This window comes from Vidua chalybeata, chromosome 9, assembly GCF_026979565.1.
Source record: "Vidua chalybeata isolate OUT-0048 chromosome 9, bVidCha1 merged haplotype, whole genome shotgun sequence".
NCBI classification, from domain to species: domain Eukaryota; kingdom Metazoa; phylum Chordata; class Aves; order Passeriformes; family Viduidae; genus Vidua; species Vidua chalybeata.
The window spans coordinates 4,251,606-4,271,756 of NC_071538.1; the positions used below are offsets into that span (position 1 = coordinate 4,251,606).

A 20,151-nucleotide genomic window follows, 5' to 3' on the forward strand; every position below is an offset into this window, starting at 1 on the left:
TTCTCTCCTGAGCTCCTGGAGTCAGTCCTGCACTGCAAAAAGCACCAAGGCCAACCACCAATAGCCCCCAGTGGTCCTGCTGCCTGACACAGAACCCATCATAAGAGAAAGCCCCACAACACTTGTTCTAGGGATAGCTGCCTACACTCCATCCAGGAACAGGAACCCACATGCTCCTCTCCACCTGCCTCAAATTAAACTCTCTTAGGGAGGAAAGGACCAATTCACTACATTGCCTCCTCCACTCCCATCACAAATACCATCCAACATCACCCCATTGTTGGAGGGGAAGGGGTCCCCTCCAAAGGGAAGGAGAAGAGTGAGGAGGCCACTCTTTTCCATGAGTGGCCTCATGGAAGCATCTAGATGTGGCCCCATAGCACAGACATCATCCCCAGCAAGAGAGGTCTTGAGGAGATGACAGCAGGAAGAAGAGGAGTGCTGGATCAGGCACACAGCAGAGAAATCCGGGGCTGTGGGAGGGAGCAGAAGGCTGCAGTGAAGCTGATTGAAGGAGGCATGAAGGGAGACAAACAAGGGAAGCCTGGCCTCTGGCTCGGCAGGGACTACCTGACCTCTCCTCCAAGGGGCACGGCAGCTTTGGGCTGACGCCGGCAGCGAGCCTGTGTCCTGAGAGCCGTCTGCCAGAGATGGCAAGCAGCAAAGCCCTAATCTGAAAGGACAGCTGGGTCACAAACTCCCCATGCTTCTCTGCCGCACCAAGATGTGGGACCTCTTCTTTCTGTATTGCTCTTCCCTCAGCCTTGGTGCACGTCCTGGAAACCACTGCCCATTCCCAGAGAGGACAACGGGCACATCGATGGGTCCCAGGCCTTTGGGTCACCTCTGGGGATGAGCCTGCCATGGGAGAGCTGTAACCCTCCATCCCCAGTGCTCAGCAGGGACACACCGGCTCACTCCATTCCAGTTTTGGGATTGGCACAGGTCTTGCCTCCCATGCATGGAAAAAAGTGTGGCCAGCAGGACCACAAGGGAGGGGATTCTTCCCATCTACTCTGCTCTTGTGAGAGCAGTGGTCCAGAGCTGGGGGTCCCAGAGCTGCAAGCATAAGGAAAACACAAGACCTGTCAGGGTGAGCCCAGAGGAGGCCACAGAGGTGATGAGAGGGCTGGAGCATCTCTGCTGTGCAGACCTAGGCAACATAGGAAACACTGTGCCACCAAGAACTGGTCCACAAATTTAGCATTTCTTACAGCACTTCAGCCCTAAATCATCACTTGTTTCTGCCAAACAACCAAACTCTACACACACTTGAAATTTAATTCAAAATAAGCTAAATATTCCCAAAAAGCTCCTGCAGGAGTCTGGCTTTGAGCTTGTGTTAGCATTAAATTCAACCCATGAACCTTCCTTTTCACCCCTCAGGGAAGACAAATCCATGCAAGTCCCATAAACTTCCTGACTTACATGACAATTCTCATGTTGCTTAAGCATAATGGGCCATCAACTTTCCCCTGGGATAAATTTGGCCTGGCAAACTGTCTTTTAGTGCTCTACATCTTGGGGGAGTTGATAGCATTTAGGGTTTATTTTAATGGGAGTCAGTAGCCATGATCAATTGTAAAAGCTCTATTTCCACGGAAATGGGAATTTAATAGATTTTTGAAAATGCTGGTTATTGACCCAATGGGCCTTAATGGCTTAAAAACAATCTGATTGTAGTGTGTATGAGTAAATGCATATGATTTTCAAATGAATACTGGAATAGGTAGTAAAAACCCATTTCAGTTGCAGGAATGTGGTCAATAGGGAGTCTCCATTTGCGTGTTTGGCTTTTCTATTTCTATCCAAGTGAATCATGGCCACCTCTTCCTCGGAGAGGCTCACCATTTCCTCACAGCTGAGATCATCCTACAGCACGCAGCCCATCTGAGCCCCATGAGGGTCTAGGGATGTCTTTCATTAGACCAGGCAATGATGCAGGCCTGTCGCTGAGAACAGCCAGGCTCCCAGATGCTTCCACGGTGGGAGCGGAGCATGCACGGACCATCTCCATGGATGATGCACCCATTGCTCACAGGACAGCTCATTGGGAGCTGAAAAGACACGTGTGCCTTAGACTCTTGGGTTTAAACTCAACCTACAGGCTCCCAACTGACAATCCTTCAGGGGAATTCCCAGGCAGAAATCTTCATTTGTCTGGGGTTGACACACATCAAAGACATCAACAGGAGTGAGCTCCAAAGGAATGCACTAATTGCTAAGAAGCAATGGACAGACTAAACCCTGATATTTATTCCAGAGAGCCTGTGAGCACTGACTGGAGCCTCCCTGCTCCAACTAGGGCATATATCAGGGGTTATCACCCAAAAAAGCCCCCCAAGGTCTACCAAGCACAAGGCTGCAGTTATTCCTCATTTTTCCCATCCGTGGAGCAGCTCCTTCCTGGCTGCCTTTTTTGTGAGGCTGCAGAACACAGAGGCCCAAGATTTTTACCTGTTTGAAACCAAACCATAGGTTCAGGCACTACAAAGAGGAGATCCAATGACATGTGTGCAGTACAGCAGGGCTGGGTGAGGGTCACAGCAAGATCCCTTAGAATAAAGCGGAAAAAAAAAACCCCAAGGACCTGAAAATTCACAGATTTCAAAGGGATATCTCCCTGATGTCTCTAACCCTCCCCCATCAAAAACACAGTGAAGCAGCAATTAGAATGTTCAGAGCCACAGACTGTTGCCTCTTGTCCTCATTAGTGGAATAAGCAAAGGAGACAAACACAACAGCTCCCCACCTGCTTCCACCCCAGTAATGCATCTCCCACTTCCATGTTCAAGTATCATGGGTTGGTTTAGGTTGGAAATGACCTGAAAGACCATCTCATTTCATCCTTCTGCCATTGGCAGGGACACTTTCTATGAGACCAGGTTGCTCCAAGCCCTGCCCAGCCAGGCCTTAAACACTTCCAGGGATGGGGCAGCCACAGCTTCTCTGAGACATCATCCTTGAAAACATGGAAAGAGCTGTAGTTGCAGGGAGTTAGTCAAAAAAAATCAAAAGAATGAGTTAAAGAGCCGGTTTGGAACCATTGAGGGGAAGAAAAAGACCTCTGCCTGGGAGAAAGGCAGTGAAGCAGCAGCTTAGGGAAGGAGAGGAGTCCAGCCTTGCCTTCCAAAGCCCAGCATAGGCACCATCCCTGCTCCAGCACCCACCAACAGCCTGGGAGAGACTTGCTATCCACAGCACTGGGTAAGCACTCACCTTCCTTTGGCAATGCCAATGCTGCCTGGAGTTACACAGCGTGTGGGAGAGAGGGCAAGCAAGCAGCAGCAGGGGAAATGGAGAAATATGTTTGCAGCCCTGTGCGGTTTTGGGAGGCAGAACTCAACGGTGGCAAATTATTCTAGAGCCTGTTCCAAGCTAAACAAAGTCAGGGATGGTTCACTTTCTGTCTGGATTGTTTGTTTCAAAGCAAAATGAGAAAAAACATCCCAGGCCAGGACAAAGTTTTTACAGGTCTTTTTTGCCTAAAGTTGCACAGATCAGTCTTGTCCCACCTAAGCTACAAGAACAGATCTGTAAATCAGTTATCTTATTTTTTTGCCTAAAACAAAGTAATGCTCCAGGCTTAGGGAGGCCATATGGTTTTTGAACACAGCTCAGGGTCACCAGGAGCCCAGCTTTCACTATCAATTTTTATAGTGCAATTCACAACCTGCCGAGGTAAGGGAGAGGGGATAACCCCAGTGGGTGCATTTCTCCTGCCCCACCACTGCATGGGCTTCACGTGGCTGAGCATTGTCTCAGTGCCAGCGGGCTCATTAAAGCCCTCCAGACAGAGGGGAACTCTGCAACTTTTCTCCTCGTTTTTAGCCAGGACACAGCAGCTTCATCTTTCATTAAATGCCTCTCCTCCCTGCCCAGGAACTGGGAGGCAGAAGGACCAGATGCCAGCACTAACAGCAGCACCTCATCGCTGCATGACTGGGGGGAAGATGTCCAAGGCTTCTGTGCCTCAGTTTCCCTGGCTGACAATTACCTTTGCCCTCAGCACAGGCAGGTGTTTCCAAGCATATTGAAAGATGTGACCTCTGCTGTGCAGGGTTTTCACAGGAGCTCAGAGAAGTGAGGCACCCACACCTCACTGCTGCTCAAGGGAAAGCAAGTGTCCAGCTCTTCCCAAATGTCTCCTCCTCTTTCACAGCACCCTGCTCCACAGGATAGATCTCAGCTACTGGGAAAGAGGGAGAGCAGTGGACTGGGTGTGATGGTGAAGGTGACCCTACAGCACATGTTGTGACATTCACATCCTCTGGACAGAGAGACATAATTCTGTCTCTTCTCAGAGAGAAGAAGCGAAAACAATCTTTATCTCTGCTCCTTTGTTTTCCCCATGTGGAATGTGGTGTGGAGATTGTTTACCTGAAGTGATTGCTGGGTTGGATTCTGGTGAAGGTTGTTTGGGTTCAGTGACCAATTGGGTCCAGCTGTGGCTTGGACTCTCAGCAGGGAATCATGAGTTTGAGTTAGGTAAGTAAGAAGTATGTAGAATAGTATAGGTTCTCTTCAAATAGTATATTAATGTAATATAGTATAGTGTTAATAAAGCAGATCCTTCAGCCTTCTGATCTGGAGCCAGACATCATTTCTTCACTGCATTTTACTGTACACATGTGGCAGTGAGGATCTGCCACATGCTCCTAAAGCCACGGAGCTGGGACTGGTGCACATCACCTTCAGCACCAGGCCTCAGCAGAGGGAGTGTGTGGAGACCCGTGCTGCAATCAGTCAAGGCTGGACAGAAACATGGACTGAGGTGTATCAGGAGGCAGCTTGGTCACCTCCTGACAGAAGGCATGGCTGGCAAAGAGGGGCCAGACCACAAACTGGTTTCTGCATGGGTGTAAAAAGGCAGAACCCCAAGCTTGAAGCCATCTCCGAAAACAGCCAAAGTGACAGGAGAAGAGGAAAAAAAAAAAAAAATCAGACTTTCTTCTTCATCCAGCCTCAAACTGACAAACAGGGCAGCAGAAAAGGCATCACAGACACTGCAAGGCTGGAGAAGGATTTCTGCTGGTGCCAGACGAGCCTGCAGGCAGCTGCAATGGGCATCCCCATCCACCAGCAGGGCAGCATAGGCAATAAAAGGGTGGCAGAAGACCAGAATGCCACCCTTCCAGTCTCTGGCCTGTCACTTCTGTTCAGATTCCTGGGCACTGTCAGGATAAGGATGCTTTAACAGGCCTGACAGCAGTGGATCAATATGCTGAGCAAGGATGCTGCTCCCAGGGCATTAAGCTAACTGCTCAAGAGGAACCACACAGCCCTGTGGTCAATAAGCCCCTCCTCGTGCACTCTTCACCATGGCAATGGTGGCGATGTCTAGTCTTCCCAAAACATCCAAAACTTTGCTACATTCACCCTAAACTTCTCACTGAAGGGCAAGAACTTATAACCATGATATTGGTAGGGAAAGGGATTGAGGCAGAGGAAAAGAAATCTGTTCAAGCCAAACATCTCCAACTTGCTTTTTATATGCATATATATATTTTGGTTTATTTAGGGTAAAACCAAGTCCCAAGCCTCCAACTTTTTTTAGATCCAGGCAACTGAGTGTCCCAGCCAGAGCACAAAGTGCACAAGCCAGTATTCTAAAAATGCCTTCCTCACAGATATAAAAAGGACATGAGATAATTTATTGGGGAAATTCTGTAGTGTAACAATCATACATTAACAGAAAAAAAAAATAAAACCAAGGCTGCCTCTCATCCCCAGCACAGCCCTTGTGAGGCAACAGTCACAAGCATTCAGCATCCTCATCCTTCTTAAAGCCTCCAAAGCAAGTCCTCTGCTTCACACCATCTCAACTGGTTTGGGTGGTGCTGGACTCATTCCCTCTCACCCCCCTGCCCTCTGGAAAGGAGCAATTTGATTCCCTAAATAACAGTGGTGGCTGGGCCAAGGAAAGCTAAGAGCAGCATGCTCACTTGAAGACTCCCCTGGCCGTAGCTCAGGCTGCCAACCCGAGGCAGATGAAATCACCCCAGAAGCCCTGTCAGCGCCGGCCGACGGGTGTCCCTCCAGATGGCTGCCAAGCTCCTGCCACCTCAGCTCCTGGGGTCTCATGGGCCTGGCCAGGCCTCGGCTGGTGTCCTCCACCCACAGGCAAGGGTACAGTAGGATGAGGAGGAGCCCTGGGGAGGCCTAACAAAGAGCGACCCCTCCCAGCCATGGGACACACGCTGTTCCTTCACAATTGCCATCCCAACACAATCGGCCCCCCTCAAGTGAGCCCCCGAGTCAGTGGTGTCTTCGAGAACAATAGCTCACATCTGGGACAACTGTTTTCCCCAAAAGCACCCAGGCTGCCTACAGCCACTGGGCAGGGGCCCCTGTGCCCTCAGTCACACGCAGATCATGTTCTCCCTCTCCCACAGAGATGTGGTCACCCCTGGGGAACTGAGCAGGTTCCTTCAGGAACTCGCTGCCTGACAGCTCCATGCTTACAGGAAGGCTGATGGGAGTGAGTGAGAGAGACTCATCCTCCCCCAGAGGCCTGCTGGAAATTAACCCCTGAGCTTTCTACCTTGGCAAGAAAAGAAGTGCATTATTGTGATTTTATTTCCTAATTTAGCACCAAAAAAAAAAAAAAAAAAAAAAAAGAAGCAGGGAAGATTTGTGCCCATCAACAAGATGGGACTGGGAACCTCCCCTTGTAGCTGAACACCTCTACACTCTTGTGCTGCTCTTCCAGCCCTGCAGGGTAACACAACAGAGCCCTGACCCCCACCAGGGGGTACCACATCGAGCCCTCTGCCTTTGGAAAGTGCTCCTGAGAGCCTGCCCAGGCCCTTGGATGGCAGCACCTTAGTTATTTCCCTCTGGAAATAAGTAGTTTCTGCAGTCCCACTGCCCTCCAGCTGTTGGATGGGCTGAGTCAGACCCTGGTGTGCCTCCCTTGGAGGGGGTCTCCATGCTGGAGCCCCCACACCCCCTCCTCTGCCACAGCAGTGCAGTCTCTCACCATCCCAAGTCCTTCTCTTGGCAGCAAAGTCCCACTGCTGGGCTCCTGCAACCAAGCAGTGGTAACATGCCAAATACTCTCCAATCAGAGAATATCTATCTCCACACTAGCCAACATTTTGAGAAGATCAAAAGCAAATCTGGGGTCTTCACCCCCAAGCTAGGGCTTTGGGTAGGCTGAGGCACCTTCACATGGGTGTAGCCTCTAAATCCCATCACAAGCAAGAGACCTGCCCACCTGATATAATGGCTCTACCAAAAACATTCCCTCCTGTTTTGCTAAGTTTTAAAACTGTTAATCCATAGGAAAGCTCAGAGAGAAGGGACTTTCCTACAAGGAAAGGAGAAGTTTTACAATAAGCTCAAATCCAAGCAGTCACAAAACTTTAAAGCACCCACCAGCAGGCTGCAGCAAAAAGTCCTGCACCCCCACAGTTCCAGCAGGTCTTCCAGAGACTAGAAGCAGCAAGCTCAGAAGTCAGTGAACCCACCACTGCCACTTTTGGTGTTTCCAAAGCACTCCCCTTCTCACCACTCTAAAGCCACAAGCCCAGCACTTGAGGCTCTTTGGATACACCAGGACAATATTTAGGCACATGCCAGTAAGACTCCAAGAGGTGCCAGAGGGAGCTCAAAAGCAGCCAGAGCTCAGGTTCTGAGCAGAGAACCTCCTTGCCATGCATTCCTCACGGGACCAGCATAGTCTCTGCCACTCCAGAGGCAGTGAAAATCACTGAAAACACCCTCTTCCCATCCACCCTGCAAGCAACCAAGCACCACAAGCAGCAGACACCTACCATCTCCAGCTGAATCTGTTCTCTGTAGCAGTGCCAGCAGCCTGACATTGTATGCAAAGCTTTTGCAATAACTTTGCATGTGCCTGCCCTCTTTCACAGTAAGAAAGACCTACTAAGGTTTCCTGTAGTAAGGGAAGAAGAAGGGGAAGAGAGCAGCTAATTGGAATGCTGTTTTACCATCTGGCTGGGATTAAGACCTAGGCAGGTCAGCTCTGGCCCCAGGATACCTCATTCCTCACCTGCTCTCAATTTGACACCCTTTATGCTCTCAGGTCCAACCACATTCAGCTGAACATCTCCTGACAAGGGGCTGCTCAGGTGCCCAGGATAGCTCAGAGTGATTCCTTCTTCCTCGTGGTTGTCCACCAGAGACTTTTAGGGAGGTTAATCTGGATCAGCTTTTGAAGGCAAGGCTTAAACAGCAGGAGGCTCCCAAGCAGCCTTAACCCAATTAAGCACCAGTCCCTTAGGAGGGAGGCCAGCTAAGCTTGTGCTAAAGCCAATCAAGTGTCCAGTTAATCAGGTACATTTTAACATCACAGCTTTGGTCATCCCAGCAGAGGCCACCAAGCCTGGAGACACCTCATCATTTTTCACCTCCTTTTGTCACTTGGGTTATTTCTGCCATTACTTTGGGCAGCAAGATGAAAGGCCCAGCAGCTCTGCCCTTACCCACTTTGCTCTCCCGACTCCCCTCCGGTTTTTCTTTTCACATTAACTGTGTCACACACCAGATTCTCATTGACTAAGTGCCCGAGGGGGACCCTCGCTGAGTGTTAATTGCTGCTAATGAGCTGTTGTTGCTTTCCTTCCAAGAGCACCAATTACAGCAGCACTCTAAGCTCTGCAAGAGGATGGGAGCCTGCAGAAAATTAAGGCAAATTTTACTCCAGACCCCGACACTGGACTGCCAGCAACTCCTAGAAAACACTAGAAATCAGGATAAAACTAGGTGAAGGATGATAAGTCAGGAACTCCCCTGATGTTGCCTGTGCCCTTGTTCCTCATAGGATGGACCAGGGGTGAATGGGAAGTCTGTGACGTGCTTCCCATGCCTCCTGTTGGGCTGCCTTGCGGGGCTGTCTACACACAGCTCTCCACCCGAGTTCTTGCCTAAGTCTCCCTCCTGCCACAAATGCACAGTCCCACTGGTGGGTTTCACCCGTGGGTGGTGGTCCAGCTGTCTCATAGCACAGCAGGACTTGTCTTGTTCCATGTGCTACCGGAGCAGGTGCAGGAAGGACTCAGCAGTGTGTTTCAGTGCCCACTGATATCATTTCAGCACCAACTCTTATCCCAGCTTCTGCCTCAGCCACACTTGGCTCCATTCCCAGCAGAGTTTTCACAGAACCCTGGCATGTTGTGGGTTGGAAAGGGCCTTAGAGATCAACTCATTCCAATGCCCTTCCAAAGGCAGGGACACTTTCCAGTATCCCAGGGTGCTCCAAGCCCTGTCCAACCTGGCCTTGGACACTGCCAGGGATCCAGGGGCAGCCACAGCTTCTCTGGGCACCCTGTGCCAGGGCCTCACCACCCTCACAGGGAAGAATTTCCTCCTGATATCTAATCTAAACCTGACCTCCTTCAGCTTAAACCCATTCCCCCTTGTCCTGTCACTACATACCCTTGTAAAAAAAAAAAAAAAAAAGATGAATCCTTCTATCCAAATCTCATTTCCCTCCCCTGGGTGAGGGTATAAGCTGGCACCAGCTGTAGCCCTGGAATTATAATGAGATGTTCACCAGCTAAGAAGCACTGAAGCCACCACTGTTCCTCAGCTCTTTCCTCTAATTTACCTCTCTCTAAGCTGCAGCCCAAGAGGGAATTTTAAATCAGAAATGTGTTAAGATGGAAAAAGCTTTTGCTTGAGTGCTTACAATTGTGAAGGACAAGACACGGTGTTGAGACCCCTCACCAAAATGTATTGAATCTGTCTACAATGCTGGTAAGAAACTGCCCAGCATCTCGCTCTTTCTCAATTCAATTATTTTTGGCCGTAGTAAGAAACATTCACATCCAAACCACTCTTTGTGAAAGCCTTGACATGAAGTAGAGATGATTTAACCCATGAAAAAGATCCTAAGATTTTTGTTCTTGCCATCTTGATTGGCAAGGAGATGCAGAGATCACCTGCAGTGAGGGTTCCCTCTCTCCTGACTGTCCCAAAGCCACAGCTCCCTGTTGGGCTCTGGCACAGGTATGAGGAAACAGACACATCTGGGTGAGGAGCAGCCAGCTTGCTCTCCTTCAGTTACAGACTCAAAGCTGTCATTTGCATCAAAGCACCTGGCTCCTATTGTGCCTCCTTTCTGCACTTTGTTAAATTTTATTTCACATTATTTCTTCTGTTTTGGCTTCCATTCTAAAAATCCTTCTGTAAGTTTGCCAGCTGCCCTGCTCGTTTAAGTATAATACCTTACAGCAAATGCAGCAGCACTCAGGTCTGCCTGAACAAAACCCCCCCAGGCTGGGGTCCCCTGCTACTGTGTCTTGGGGTTCACCCACCAGTCTTGGGGGAACGCCACAAACCTGGCCATGCTCTTCGGCAAGCACAAGTTCACCTCGGTTTTTCCCAAACACACACTACTAGTTTCCCAGCAGTTTTCCCAGAAACATATATTCTTCCCCAGAAACCATCCTCAGTAGGGATGAGCACAGGGAGGGTGGATGTCCACCAGCATCACCAGATTGGACGGGGCTTTCAGCAATCTGGTCTAGTGAAAGGTGTCCCCGACCATCACAGGAGGGGTGGAACTGGATGCACTTAAAGGTCCTTCCCACCCAAACCATTCAATGACTCCTTTTTCCTGTGATCTCTGAAGAAGCCAGCCAAAAGCAGATCAGAAGACCTCAGTGGCAGAAGGATTCAACCCATGCCCCCTCATTTCCCAAATGCCAGGCACACTGGATTTCATTTTTCTGAGTTTAGCCTACAATCAATCATTCTTGTTCTCTGCGCAGACCAATGAGGTCTGCGGAAAGAAAATTGCAAAAGATTTGTTATTTCCCTAGTGTTCCCATTTTCCCATTCCTTTCCCACAGAAGCAAGGAGTTTTTTTGTTCTGTTTTGTTTTGTTTCCCAACTTTCAGGGGAAAATCCTGACAAATGGAAGCCCTGATTCATACCAGCAAAAATTTGGCCTTTTTCAATTTAAGGTGGAGCCCTTCTTGTCTGAGGATGAAAACATTTCTCTAACTGCACACAGAGGCAAGGACAGAGCCTTTGCCCTGCCAAAGCCAAGGACAAGTGGTATTGGGTGCTGATGTCCACCACAAGTGGAGAGTTGTTGTGGAGGCTTTTCATCTGCTCCATGATCAGGAAAGCACTTCCATGCTGGCTCACAGCATGGGAAACAAGGGGACAGGTGGTCACAGGGTGGCAATGATGGCTGTCACCAAAGAGACTTCCAGAGGTGGAAAAACATCTGGGGAGGGTTGCTTGGGCAGGGACACGGTGTGATGCCTCTCTGTGTCACTGGGATGCACTGGAAGAAAGGTTCCCCATCCTCTCCTGGGTTTCCTCAGGCAACTTAAGGATGGGTGAGAAGGACTCAGGAAGGGATTGGGAAAGTGCTGCTCCTCTCTATCACCACTGCCCAAACAGAGACACCTGCTTCCCTCCTCCCTCCGTGTCCTGCCTGGGAAGGAGCAGAGAGAAGCAGACTTAGGAGAAAGGGATTCATGGCTACAGCCTATCTGCTCCCACAGCCCAGGGAAAGAAAAGCAAAGGAGAAAGAAGATCAAAGGACAGATGTATCCCTAAAACCCTCCCTTGCAACTTTTCTTGACAGATGCTCCCATCTGAGCTGCACCCCTCCCACTCCAGTGGGCACCTCTGCCTGTCACCAGGAGCCAACAGCAGGGAATGAATTTTCTCTGACACTGAGACAGAAACTGCTTTAAATAAAACAACCCCCCACCAAAAAAAAAAAAAAAAAAAAAAAAAAAAAAAGGAAATGCCATGACTTTTTTGTCCCCTTCCCCATCTCCATAGAGAAAGTACATGTAGCAGAGCCCTGAGTGCTAAGGAGAGCAGGTGGGTGCAAGCCACCGGCTGCACCAGGACACTGTTCCCAACTGCCAGGGGTCCCCCATCATGTCAATTGGTCTTCCTCTCCATCCCCCACTTGCTGCTGACTCCAAAGACCTCTGGGGAGAGCAAGGGTCCCCTAACACAGCATATTGATGCTCCATGGGTTTTAGTCCATGTGGCTTTTCAAGGTATTTTGCACCTGCAGCACACGGTAAAGGCACACATCCTCCTCCAACCAAGGGAATTTCCTTATGGGCATCACTCCCTGGGGCAAGATTCAGGAAGGCTTATGCACACCCACCCACACCTTTCCAAATCCTGCACCTCACATCTAGCACTGCTGGGTTGCCTCCTTCTCCCCACTCCAGCGTCAAGAAAAGGCATTTTGAACACAAATTAAGAAATCAGACTTTAGACACATCCAAAGAAGGTGGGAAAGGGCAGCAATTCCTCAACTACATGCCAAGCAGGGCATCAGGGTAAGCAATATCCTTTGCACGGGCTGCTCTGCCCACCCCAGGGATGCCCACATTCCCTGGCACGTAACCACAGGCTGGCAGCTCTGCACTGGGAATCCTCCTGGCAGGGGGACAGGGGGGAGGAGTGTCCCTGGGGGGGAAAAACACTTGCTGGCAGGGTTTCACAAGGGGTGCCCTGTCACACCGTAGGATTTACTTCTTTTGATGGCAAACACACCCATCCCATGGGAAAACGCCCCTCTGCCTTCCCACACTGGAAAACCACTGGTCGGAAGCAATACCCAGGCACAGAGCAGGTGCTGGGGAGAGGGAGCATCCCATCCCCACCCCCCACAAACCCCACGCCTACCGCTGGGGCGAGTCAGGGTCGAAGCAGGTCCTGGCCACATCGGTGGCCCGCGGGTCGCAGCAGTCGCCGTCATCGAAGTCGTCCAACATGTTGTTGCACTCCATGTGGCAGACGCCGTCGCGGCGCTTCCAGGAGAAACAGCGGCCGGGCCTTTGGCAGTCCCCGCCATCGTAGCCGGTGAGGGGATGCTCGCACTCAGGGTCACAGCGCTCGTTGCCCACCTTGCTGGGCTCGCAGCCCAGGAGGACGGCGCGGCGGCGCAGAGAGGAGTTGTGTACCTCCAGCAAGCTGAGCTGCCAGGAGATGTTGTAGGGCCGGAAAGCTTCGCTCAGAGCCCGGTGTTGCCGCCAAATCTGCTCCCAGCTGACCGTGGGCCGCCCACCATCGTCCTCCGCCAGGTTCACCACGCGGTACCGCACCACCTTCCAGCTGCGCAGCGGCCAGTGCTGGTTGTAGTGGGACACCAGCTCCACGTTGTCGCAGGCAGTCTGCCCACAGGCAGGGGGGCCCAGGGGCCGCAGGATGGGGGATGGTGGGGACAGCAGCACCCACTGCTGGGGGAAGGCACCCTCCCGAAAAGGCATCCAGCATTCTTCCGGGGTGGCAAAGCCAGCGGCCAGAGCCAGCCCTGCCATCTCCCCAGCCACCTCCTCTAGAAAGGAACGCTGGAGGTGGGACTGGGACAGGGCACCACGCCACAGGGCCAGCCCAGCCAGGTGTCCCCGGAAGGTGTGGGTGGTCCCCCAGGCGTCTCCCCCCAGCAGCAGCGTGTGACAGGAGGACATGAAGGCACTGTGCAGGGGTCCCTCCTGCCCGCCGGAACGGCCGACCCGCACCCCATCAACATAGAGGGCCATCCACCGCCCATCGTAGCTGGCGGCCAGGTGTGTCCATGCCTCGGGGCGGTAGCGCTGGTGGGAGGTCACCTCGGTGGCAGTGGCCGCCCGGTCCGTGCGGAGGGAAAAGAAGAAGCGGGCGTCCTTCTTGCCACTGAGCTGCAGGGCGCGGATACCCAGCGCCCAGCCCTTGTCGCTGGCTGAGTGCGAGCAGTTGTTGAAGACACCTGCAGCAGGTCAGGACAGGGATGGAGAGAGAAAGGAGAGCTGGTAAGGACCAGAGAGCATCACCACTCCTCTCTGAAGAACAGGCTGGGTCCTCGGCAGCAGGTAAATGAAGGTGGTCAGAGGCTGGGCAGTGGGTGCTCCGTCAGGAACGACACCCCAGCCCCCATTCAAAATCATTTGGATGAGTAGGTGGAGCAGCCAGGAATAATGGCAGAGCCAGAGAGGCAGGATGGAGAGGGGAGGAAGAGCATGGATGGGAGGAGAGGCTGAAGACCGAGGTGTTTCTGAGCTGCTCTCTGTAGAAGTGCTCCGGCGGGATGGGATTAGAGGCTAAGCTTTTTATCTGCGAGCCAAAGCTTTTAAGAATTAGAGCACAGCAACCCAAAGCAATACAGGCTCCTCCAGGGACTGCTTCCCCAACAGCTTCCAGGCAGATTTACAGCTCTCATTTATGCTCCAGTTTCCCTCCCAGTCATGCATCCACTGCTGGCAGGAGAGGGTTGGAGAGGGCTGTGTTGCCTCCAGCCTGGCGAGTGCACTCCTCAGCCCCTAAGGTCACCTGAACATAAATCCACTCCAGGAAGAGCCTCTCCCTCTGTGCCCAAGCATGCTGCAAACCTGTTCTAGTCTGGGCAAGACCTGGAGCTGTGCTGACTTTCCCCCAGGCTGCTGAGTGCCCATGGCAAAGAACCAGAGGCTTGCAGGCATGGAATGCCATTGGGAATCAGTGGCCATATGGCACTTAAACACTGGCAAGGATAAAGGGACCTGCTGCTTGAAATAAATGCCTCTGGGCTCCTAAATCACTACAGCCAGGACGTTCATGCAGGCCATTGGCTGAGGTGAATGAGCTTGAAGTCACTCTTTGAGCGACCAGTGGTGTCTTCTGGGGGGCACCCTGCTCTCCCATTCATCACTCTTTTATGTTCCTGCTGTGGTATTTCTTATCCTCCATCCTGCTTTTCCTGCCTGCCACTCACTGTGCCATTCCCATCACATACACTGCCTGCCCACCTTCATGGCATCAGGACCTCGTGGTCCAAAACAAAGCACTCCTGCCTGTGCCACTGTCTTGCCTGTCCCTGGGGATACCCCACCTGCTGCCAGAACTGTGAAGAGGCCAGTAGAGAGAAGCAGAGGTGCAGAACAGAAGGAACTCCAGGAGGAGCAGGATCTCCTGGCTCTCATCCAGGGGATGTTTCTGAAGCCAGGTTACCATGACCCCACGTATCCCCCTTAGAAACACAGCTGGCAAAGGCCACGTCAAGCCCTGCTGCACCCCAGGAAGCAGCATCCCTCCCTCCATCCATCACTTTCACCAAGGGTGAGATGGGTGGTGGCCTCTAAACCATCCCATGGCCGTAACCACCCTGGGCATGGATCCCTGTCTCTGCTCACTACAAAGGCAGCCATGCACAAAGCCTCCGTGGGCGGATGGGCTTTGGCCAACTCTTGTTTTCTGGTGGATTGTGAAAGGGAAGCAGAAAGACCAGGGAAGCTGAGACCAGGAGAAGCCAAAAAGCAGGAGGCCAGCAAAGGAGCCTTGCAAAAGTGAGAAGGCAAAGCTAGAGAGTACTTTTGGGCTGGGTGCTGGCTGAAACGTGCTGAGACCTGCATGCTCAAAAGCCATCTTTTGGTCCTCACTGGGGTTGAGGAAACAGGGCTTGGTGCCTTCTCTCTTGGGAAAACTCATGCACTTTGAAATGATTCAGAGTGCCCCAAAATTGATTAAACCCCAAGATAAAAATGGGGAAAACAGCACCAGGGATGGAACAGCCCCTGGGATGAGAGTAAGCTATCATCCTCACAAACCCATTCTGGAGTCAAGCCATGCCTGGCAGTTGAGTTCAGCACTGATGAACCTGGCAGTTGAGTTCAGCACTGGCCAAAAGAAATGTAAGAGCCCAAAACCAGGTATAAGGACTTCAACAAAGTCCTCAAAGGGATGTAAGTAAGGCCAAGGCCAGCTCTACAACAGGGGAGGAAAATCAGTAATTCAGCAGCTGGTTCATCCTAGACATGGCCAGGGATGATGTCTCCACAACAGCAGCAGTGAAGGTTCTGCAGGCAGAGCAGCATGTCCCACAGCCAGCAACCACTGCAGAAAAGGTCCTGACCAGGTCCTGACACCTCTCAAGGGCCTTCATGACAAATCATCAGGGGAGCAGTTTGAAGACCCCAGAGTTTGCCAAGGAGCTTGGTATTTTGTTCTGAGGCAACCCACCAGAAGGGAAAGCTGCTTGTAGAAGTGTGAGGTGTCTCCATAGCAGCTCTGAGTACAACTCTGCCTCTGATCCCTCAGGCAGGAAAGAAGAGCTCTAGCCTGGTTTAGGGCTTTCCCCCTCTGTGCCTTAGGGGAATTGCCTCTGGGGGTTGAAACAAGAGTTGTTGGTAACACTGCAAAAAAATTTGAAGAGGACGGTACCTGCCAGGGGAGGTCGTGGAGAAAAAGCCCACAAAGAGATCAAGTGTGCCCCTTTGTAAGGACCACACTGCAAGCAGCCTCTCCCAGGAGTTTTGCAGCACAAGGAGCAGCTTTCAGTCATGCTTTGAGACCCAGGTACTGGGGGAAATCGGCTCCAGGGGGTGCTACAAAGGCCAGGAACTTCTAGTCACGGTCACCCCTCAGGGTATGCAGTGGGAACCAGCTCAGGGACATCTGGATTTAGATACAGCAGATGTTTTAGATGGTCTCTGGTGAAGGATCTGACCCATCAAAATCACCTACAATCTGAGTAAAAACGAACCTCAGCCTGGCACAAAGGGAAATTCCTTGGGGTTCATCAGAAGCAGAGCAGGCATAGATGGAAGGGAGACAATAAAGGTAGAAAAGGAAACAGCATCACATGAAAGGACTCTAGTCTGCTGCCCAAAATGAGTAGGACAAGGAAGAAGGACCAGTTTCCTTCCCTAAGAGTGGCTGTGGCAGGTAATACCCCAGCAGAAATCCCCCCATGAAGGAATGACTAAGGATGAACAGCCCCATCCAGGGTGGCCATGAGACAAAATGTGGCATCTAGGGGAAAAAAAACAGTGACTCCTGAGCCTTCAATCCAAGCAGCAGCCACACCAGCTGACAGGACAGCTTGCTTTCCATGATCAGAGCTGCTTAGCCTGCCCTTATTTCCCAGGCACTGATGCTGGGAGATCTCAGCTCTGCCCTGCTTTCCTCCTGCCTTCCCTCACACATGGACACTTGGAGCATCTCCAGCTCCTCCGCACCTCTGGACGACCTCAAGCTCAGTCGCCTCTCTTTTGACAGAGCAGGAGCAGCAGATCAGAAGACTCGGCACCTGCCGAGGGCTGGCAGCTGCTTCTGTCACCTGCTCACACAAAATGCCAGCAGCACTGGGGCTGGCCCCCTTTGGCCACCCACACCCAGGCCCCTTGGTCCTAACTGCAGGAGACAGTGGGAAGTGAGCAGTGACTCAGACAGCCGGAGGTTCCTGGGGCTGACTCAAACCCTGGAGCAGGGAAGCTGGGGGATATTACTCGAGGGAATGCCAGCGCTCACGGGCGGTGCTTTCAGCACTAACAACTGTCCCACCCTCCAGAAGGAAATTAAAAAATAAAGAATAAAAAATAGTAATAAAAAAACACTGCTGGCTAGCTGGGAAATTCAAACCCCAGCACCTGCAGGCCAGACCTCCAGATGAAAACAGCTGTGCTGCTGCTGTGATGACTGGGAATTGTTTGTGCTCCATGCATCCCAAGGTGCTGCCTGCCAGCAGGGGGGCATCGAGGATGCCAATGGGAAGGCAGACAGAGGGGTGGATAGGAAGTTTGGTTGTTTCTAGGGAGTTTGGTAGTTTCCTTGTACACGGTTGTTTTTCCCCTCTGCCACAGACTCCAGCTCGTCCCTCCTACCTCTTCCACAGCACAGGTGTGGTTATTGCCCTATAACTGAGGAGATAAATCAGTGAAAGGGACCAGGCAAAGCAGAGGAAGGTTCAGTGGGATGATCACAAGCCAAGGAAGAGTTAGGATAGAGAGAGGGATTCCCCAGTCAGCTTGGCTGGGGCAGCACAGAAATACAGGAGCCTGCACTGTGGGGACCCCAGACATCCTGGCACTGCCATCTGCTCCCAGCCCTTCCTAGCATCCTTGCACTGCCCTGCCGAGCTTGTACCCAGATACAAAATACCCATCCTGGCACAGCTGAATGAAGCACCACTGCAGGAGGTGACATCTGCCCCGCTCTGTGCCTCTGTGACAGTCTTCTCTGGTCTCCTCAGCTTCTCCATCACAGGATCATTAAAGTTGGAAAAAAACCTTTAAGGTCAAGTCCAACAGTTAACCCAGCACTCCTGTGCACAAATAAACCATGTCCCTAAGCACCACATCTATACATTTGTTAACAATTCCAGGGATGGTGATTCCACCACTTCCCTGGGCAGCCTGTTTCAGTGCATGACAACTCTTTCAGAGAAGAAATTTTTCTTAGTATTCAGTATAAACATCTCTTGGCACAATTTAAGGTAATTTCCTCTTGTCCCATCACTTGCTACTCAGGAGAAGAGATAGACAACCACTACATCCTCCTTCCAGGTAGTTGTGGAGAGCAATACGCTCCCCCCTGAGCCTCCTTTTCTCCAGGCTGAGCCCCCCCGCACTCTCAGCTGCTCCTCACAGGACTCGCTCACCCCTTGCCGGTGTCTCAGCAAGCTCTTGAGGGGGCAGTTATGGGTAGAACAAGCCCCTGGGGCCGCCCCCTGCCCCGCAGCCGTTCCGCAGAGCCCTCGAGGCCGCGGCCTGGGGGATCGGGCCGGGGCCGGGCCGTGAGTGCGGCGCGGCTGCCACCGTGCGGCCACCGCCCCGGGGACCCGCCGGGAGCCCTGGAGCGCCTCAGTGTGCCCGGAGCCCCGGGCAGGGGGGACTGGTGGGCCGGGGGGGAAGGGAGGGGAATCATGGGGAGCGTATCACGCAGAGGGACCAGCTCCCGGCGAGGGAAGACGGAAAAACCAGATGGAGTCGGGGCGGGATGGGGGGTAGGGGAGGGGGGCGGGCTGGGACGACGGGGCGGGTGGGAACAGAGGGGAGGGGATGGTTTAGGATTTGGTCTCAAGGGAAGGAGGAATATTCCACGCCCGCGGTGCTGACAACGCGGGTGTGGGCGCAGGGTGTCACCTGCCAGAGCGGGGAAGTCAGGGAGTTCCCCCGTGCGGATGTTTGCGGAGGGTCGGGGGGTGCCGCGTCCCCATCCCTCCCTGCCGGGGTTTACCTGCGATGATGGCCGGGTTGTTCTGTCCGCCCTCCGCCTTCACCCACAGCTCCAGGGTGAACTCCTCCCGCGGGACTGCGGGCAGCGCCTCCGCCCGCGCCGCCAGCTGCTCCCGGCCGCCCGAGAAGTACAGGGCGGGCAGCGGCCGCTCCCGGGGAGGGTCCGGTACCTGCGGCTCCCGGCCCCGCCGCCTCTCCCCCCGGCTCCGGCCCCGGCCCCAGCCGTCCGCCTCGCCCTCCGGCTCTTCTCCTCCTCCCCTGGCTCCCCGCGGTCTCCGGCCCCGCGGGGATGCAGCTCCGAGCGCCCCGTGCGCGGCGGGACCCTGCGGGTACAGCCCGTACGGGTGGTGCGGGGGAGCGGCGCGGCGGCTCGGAGCCTCCATCCCGCACCCCGAGACCGGCGGGGGCTCCCCGCGGGCCAGGCTGAGCGCCGCCAGCAGCAGCGCGGCCAGGGGGGCTCCGCCGCGCAGCATCCTCCTTGGGAACGAAGTTTGGGGGCTGAGAGGTGGGGGGCGAGTGGCCGCGGGGGAAATGGGGTGTTCAGGGGGCCGGCGGGCGGCAGCGCCGGGGCACAGTCCCCCGCCCCCCGCCGCAGCCGCTGCCCCCAACTTTTCCCCGGCACCGCTCTCCTCCCTTCTGCTCCTGCGAGAGGAGGAGGAGGAGGAGGAGGAAGAGGAGGAGGAGAAGGAGAAGGAAGGCGAGAGCACCGCAGCGGGGACCCCCTTTCTGCCTGCAGCCGGGGTTCCCGGGGCACGGCGGACCCTGCGCGGCTCTCGGCGCTGCCCGGCTCTGCCTGCGGGAGCGGGGGATGCGTTAGTCGCCCTTATCTAGAAAGCCCCGAGGCGCTCCGCTCCCCACCCCCACCTCAAGGAGGGGTGTGGAGGGGGGGCTGCCCTTATTTAAAGATGATTATGTCCAATCTAATAAACCCCGAGCGGAGCATCGCCCTCCCTTCCCTCCGCCCTCCCGGGCGCTGCCCAGGATGCTGGCGGGGAGGGGATGCGGAGGAGACACAACCCTCCGGGCGTTGGGTCCCCTCCGCACCCCCTTCCCGCCCTCGGGGTTTTGGGACAGCACCTGTCCTGTCCCTGCCCGTGTTTTCTCCTGTTGTAGCTCCCACCTCACCTCCGTCCTCCATCTCCATCACCTAGAGGGGAGGAAAAGAAGCTGAAAGGAGGGGACAGCCTCCCTCAGCCCTGCCCCAGGCGAGGGGAGAGCTTGTCTTGGA

General features: G+C 53.4%; 1 protein-coding gene across 1 annotated transcript in view; it reads right to left on the reverse strand.

Moving 5' to 3' along the window:
- Positions 1-19,396, reverse strand: part of PAPPA2 (pappalysin 2) — an 87,563-nt gene extending 68,167 nt beyond the window's left edge. Inside the window, exons 1-2 of the mRNA XM_053950297.1 lie at positions 18,925-19,396; positions 12,640-13,702 (exon numbers count right to left, since the gene is read on the reverse strand). Of these exons, the coding sequence (XP_053806272.1) occupies positions 12,640-13,702; positions 18,925-19,396 (1,535 nt within the window). The remainder of the gene's footprint in view (positions 1-12,639; positions 13,703-18,924) is intronic.
- Positions 19,397-20,151: the final 755 nt, after the last annotated feature.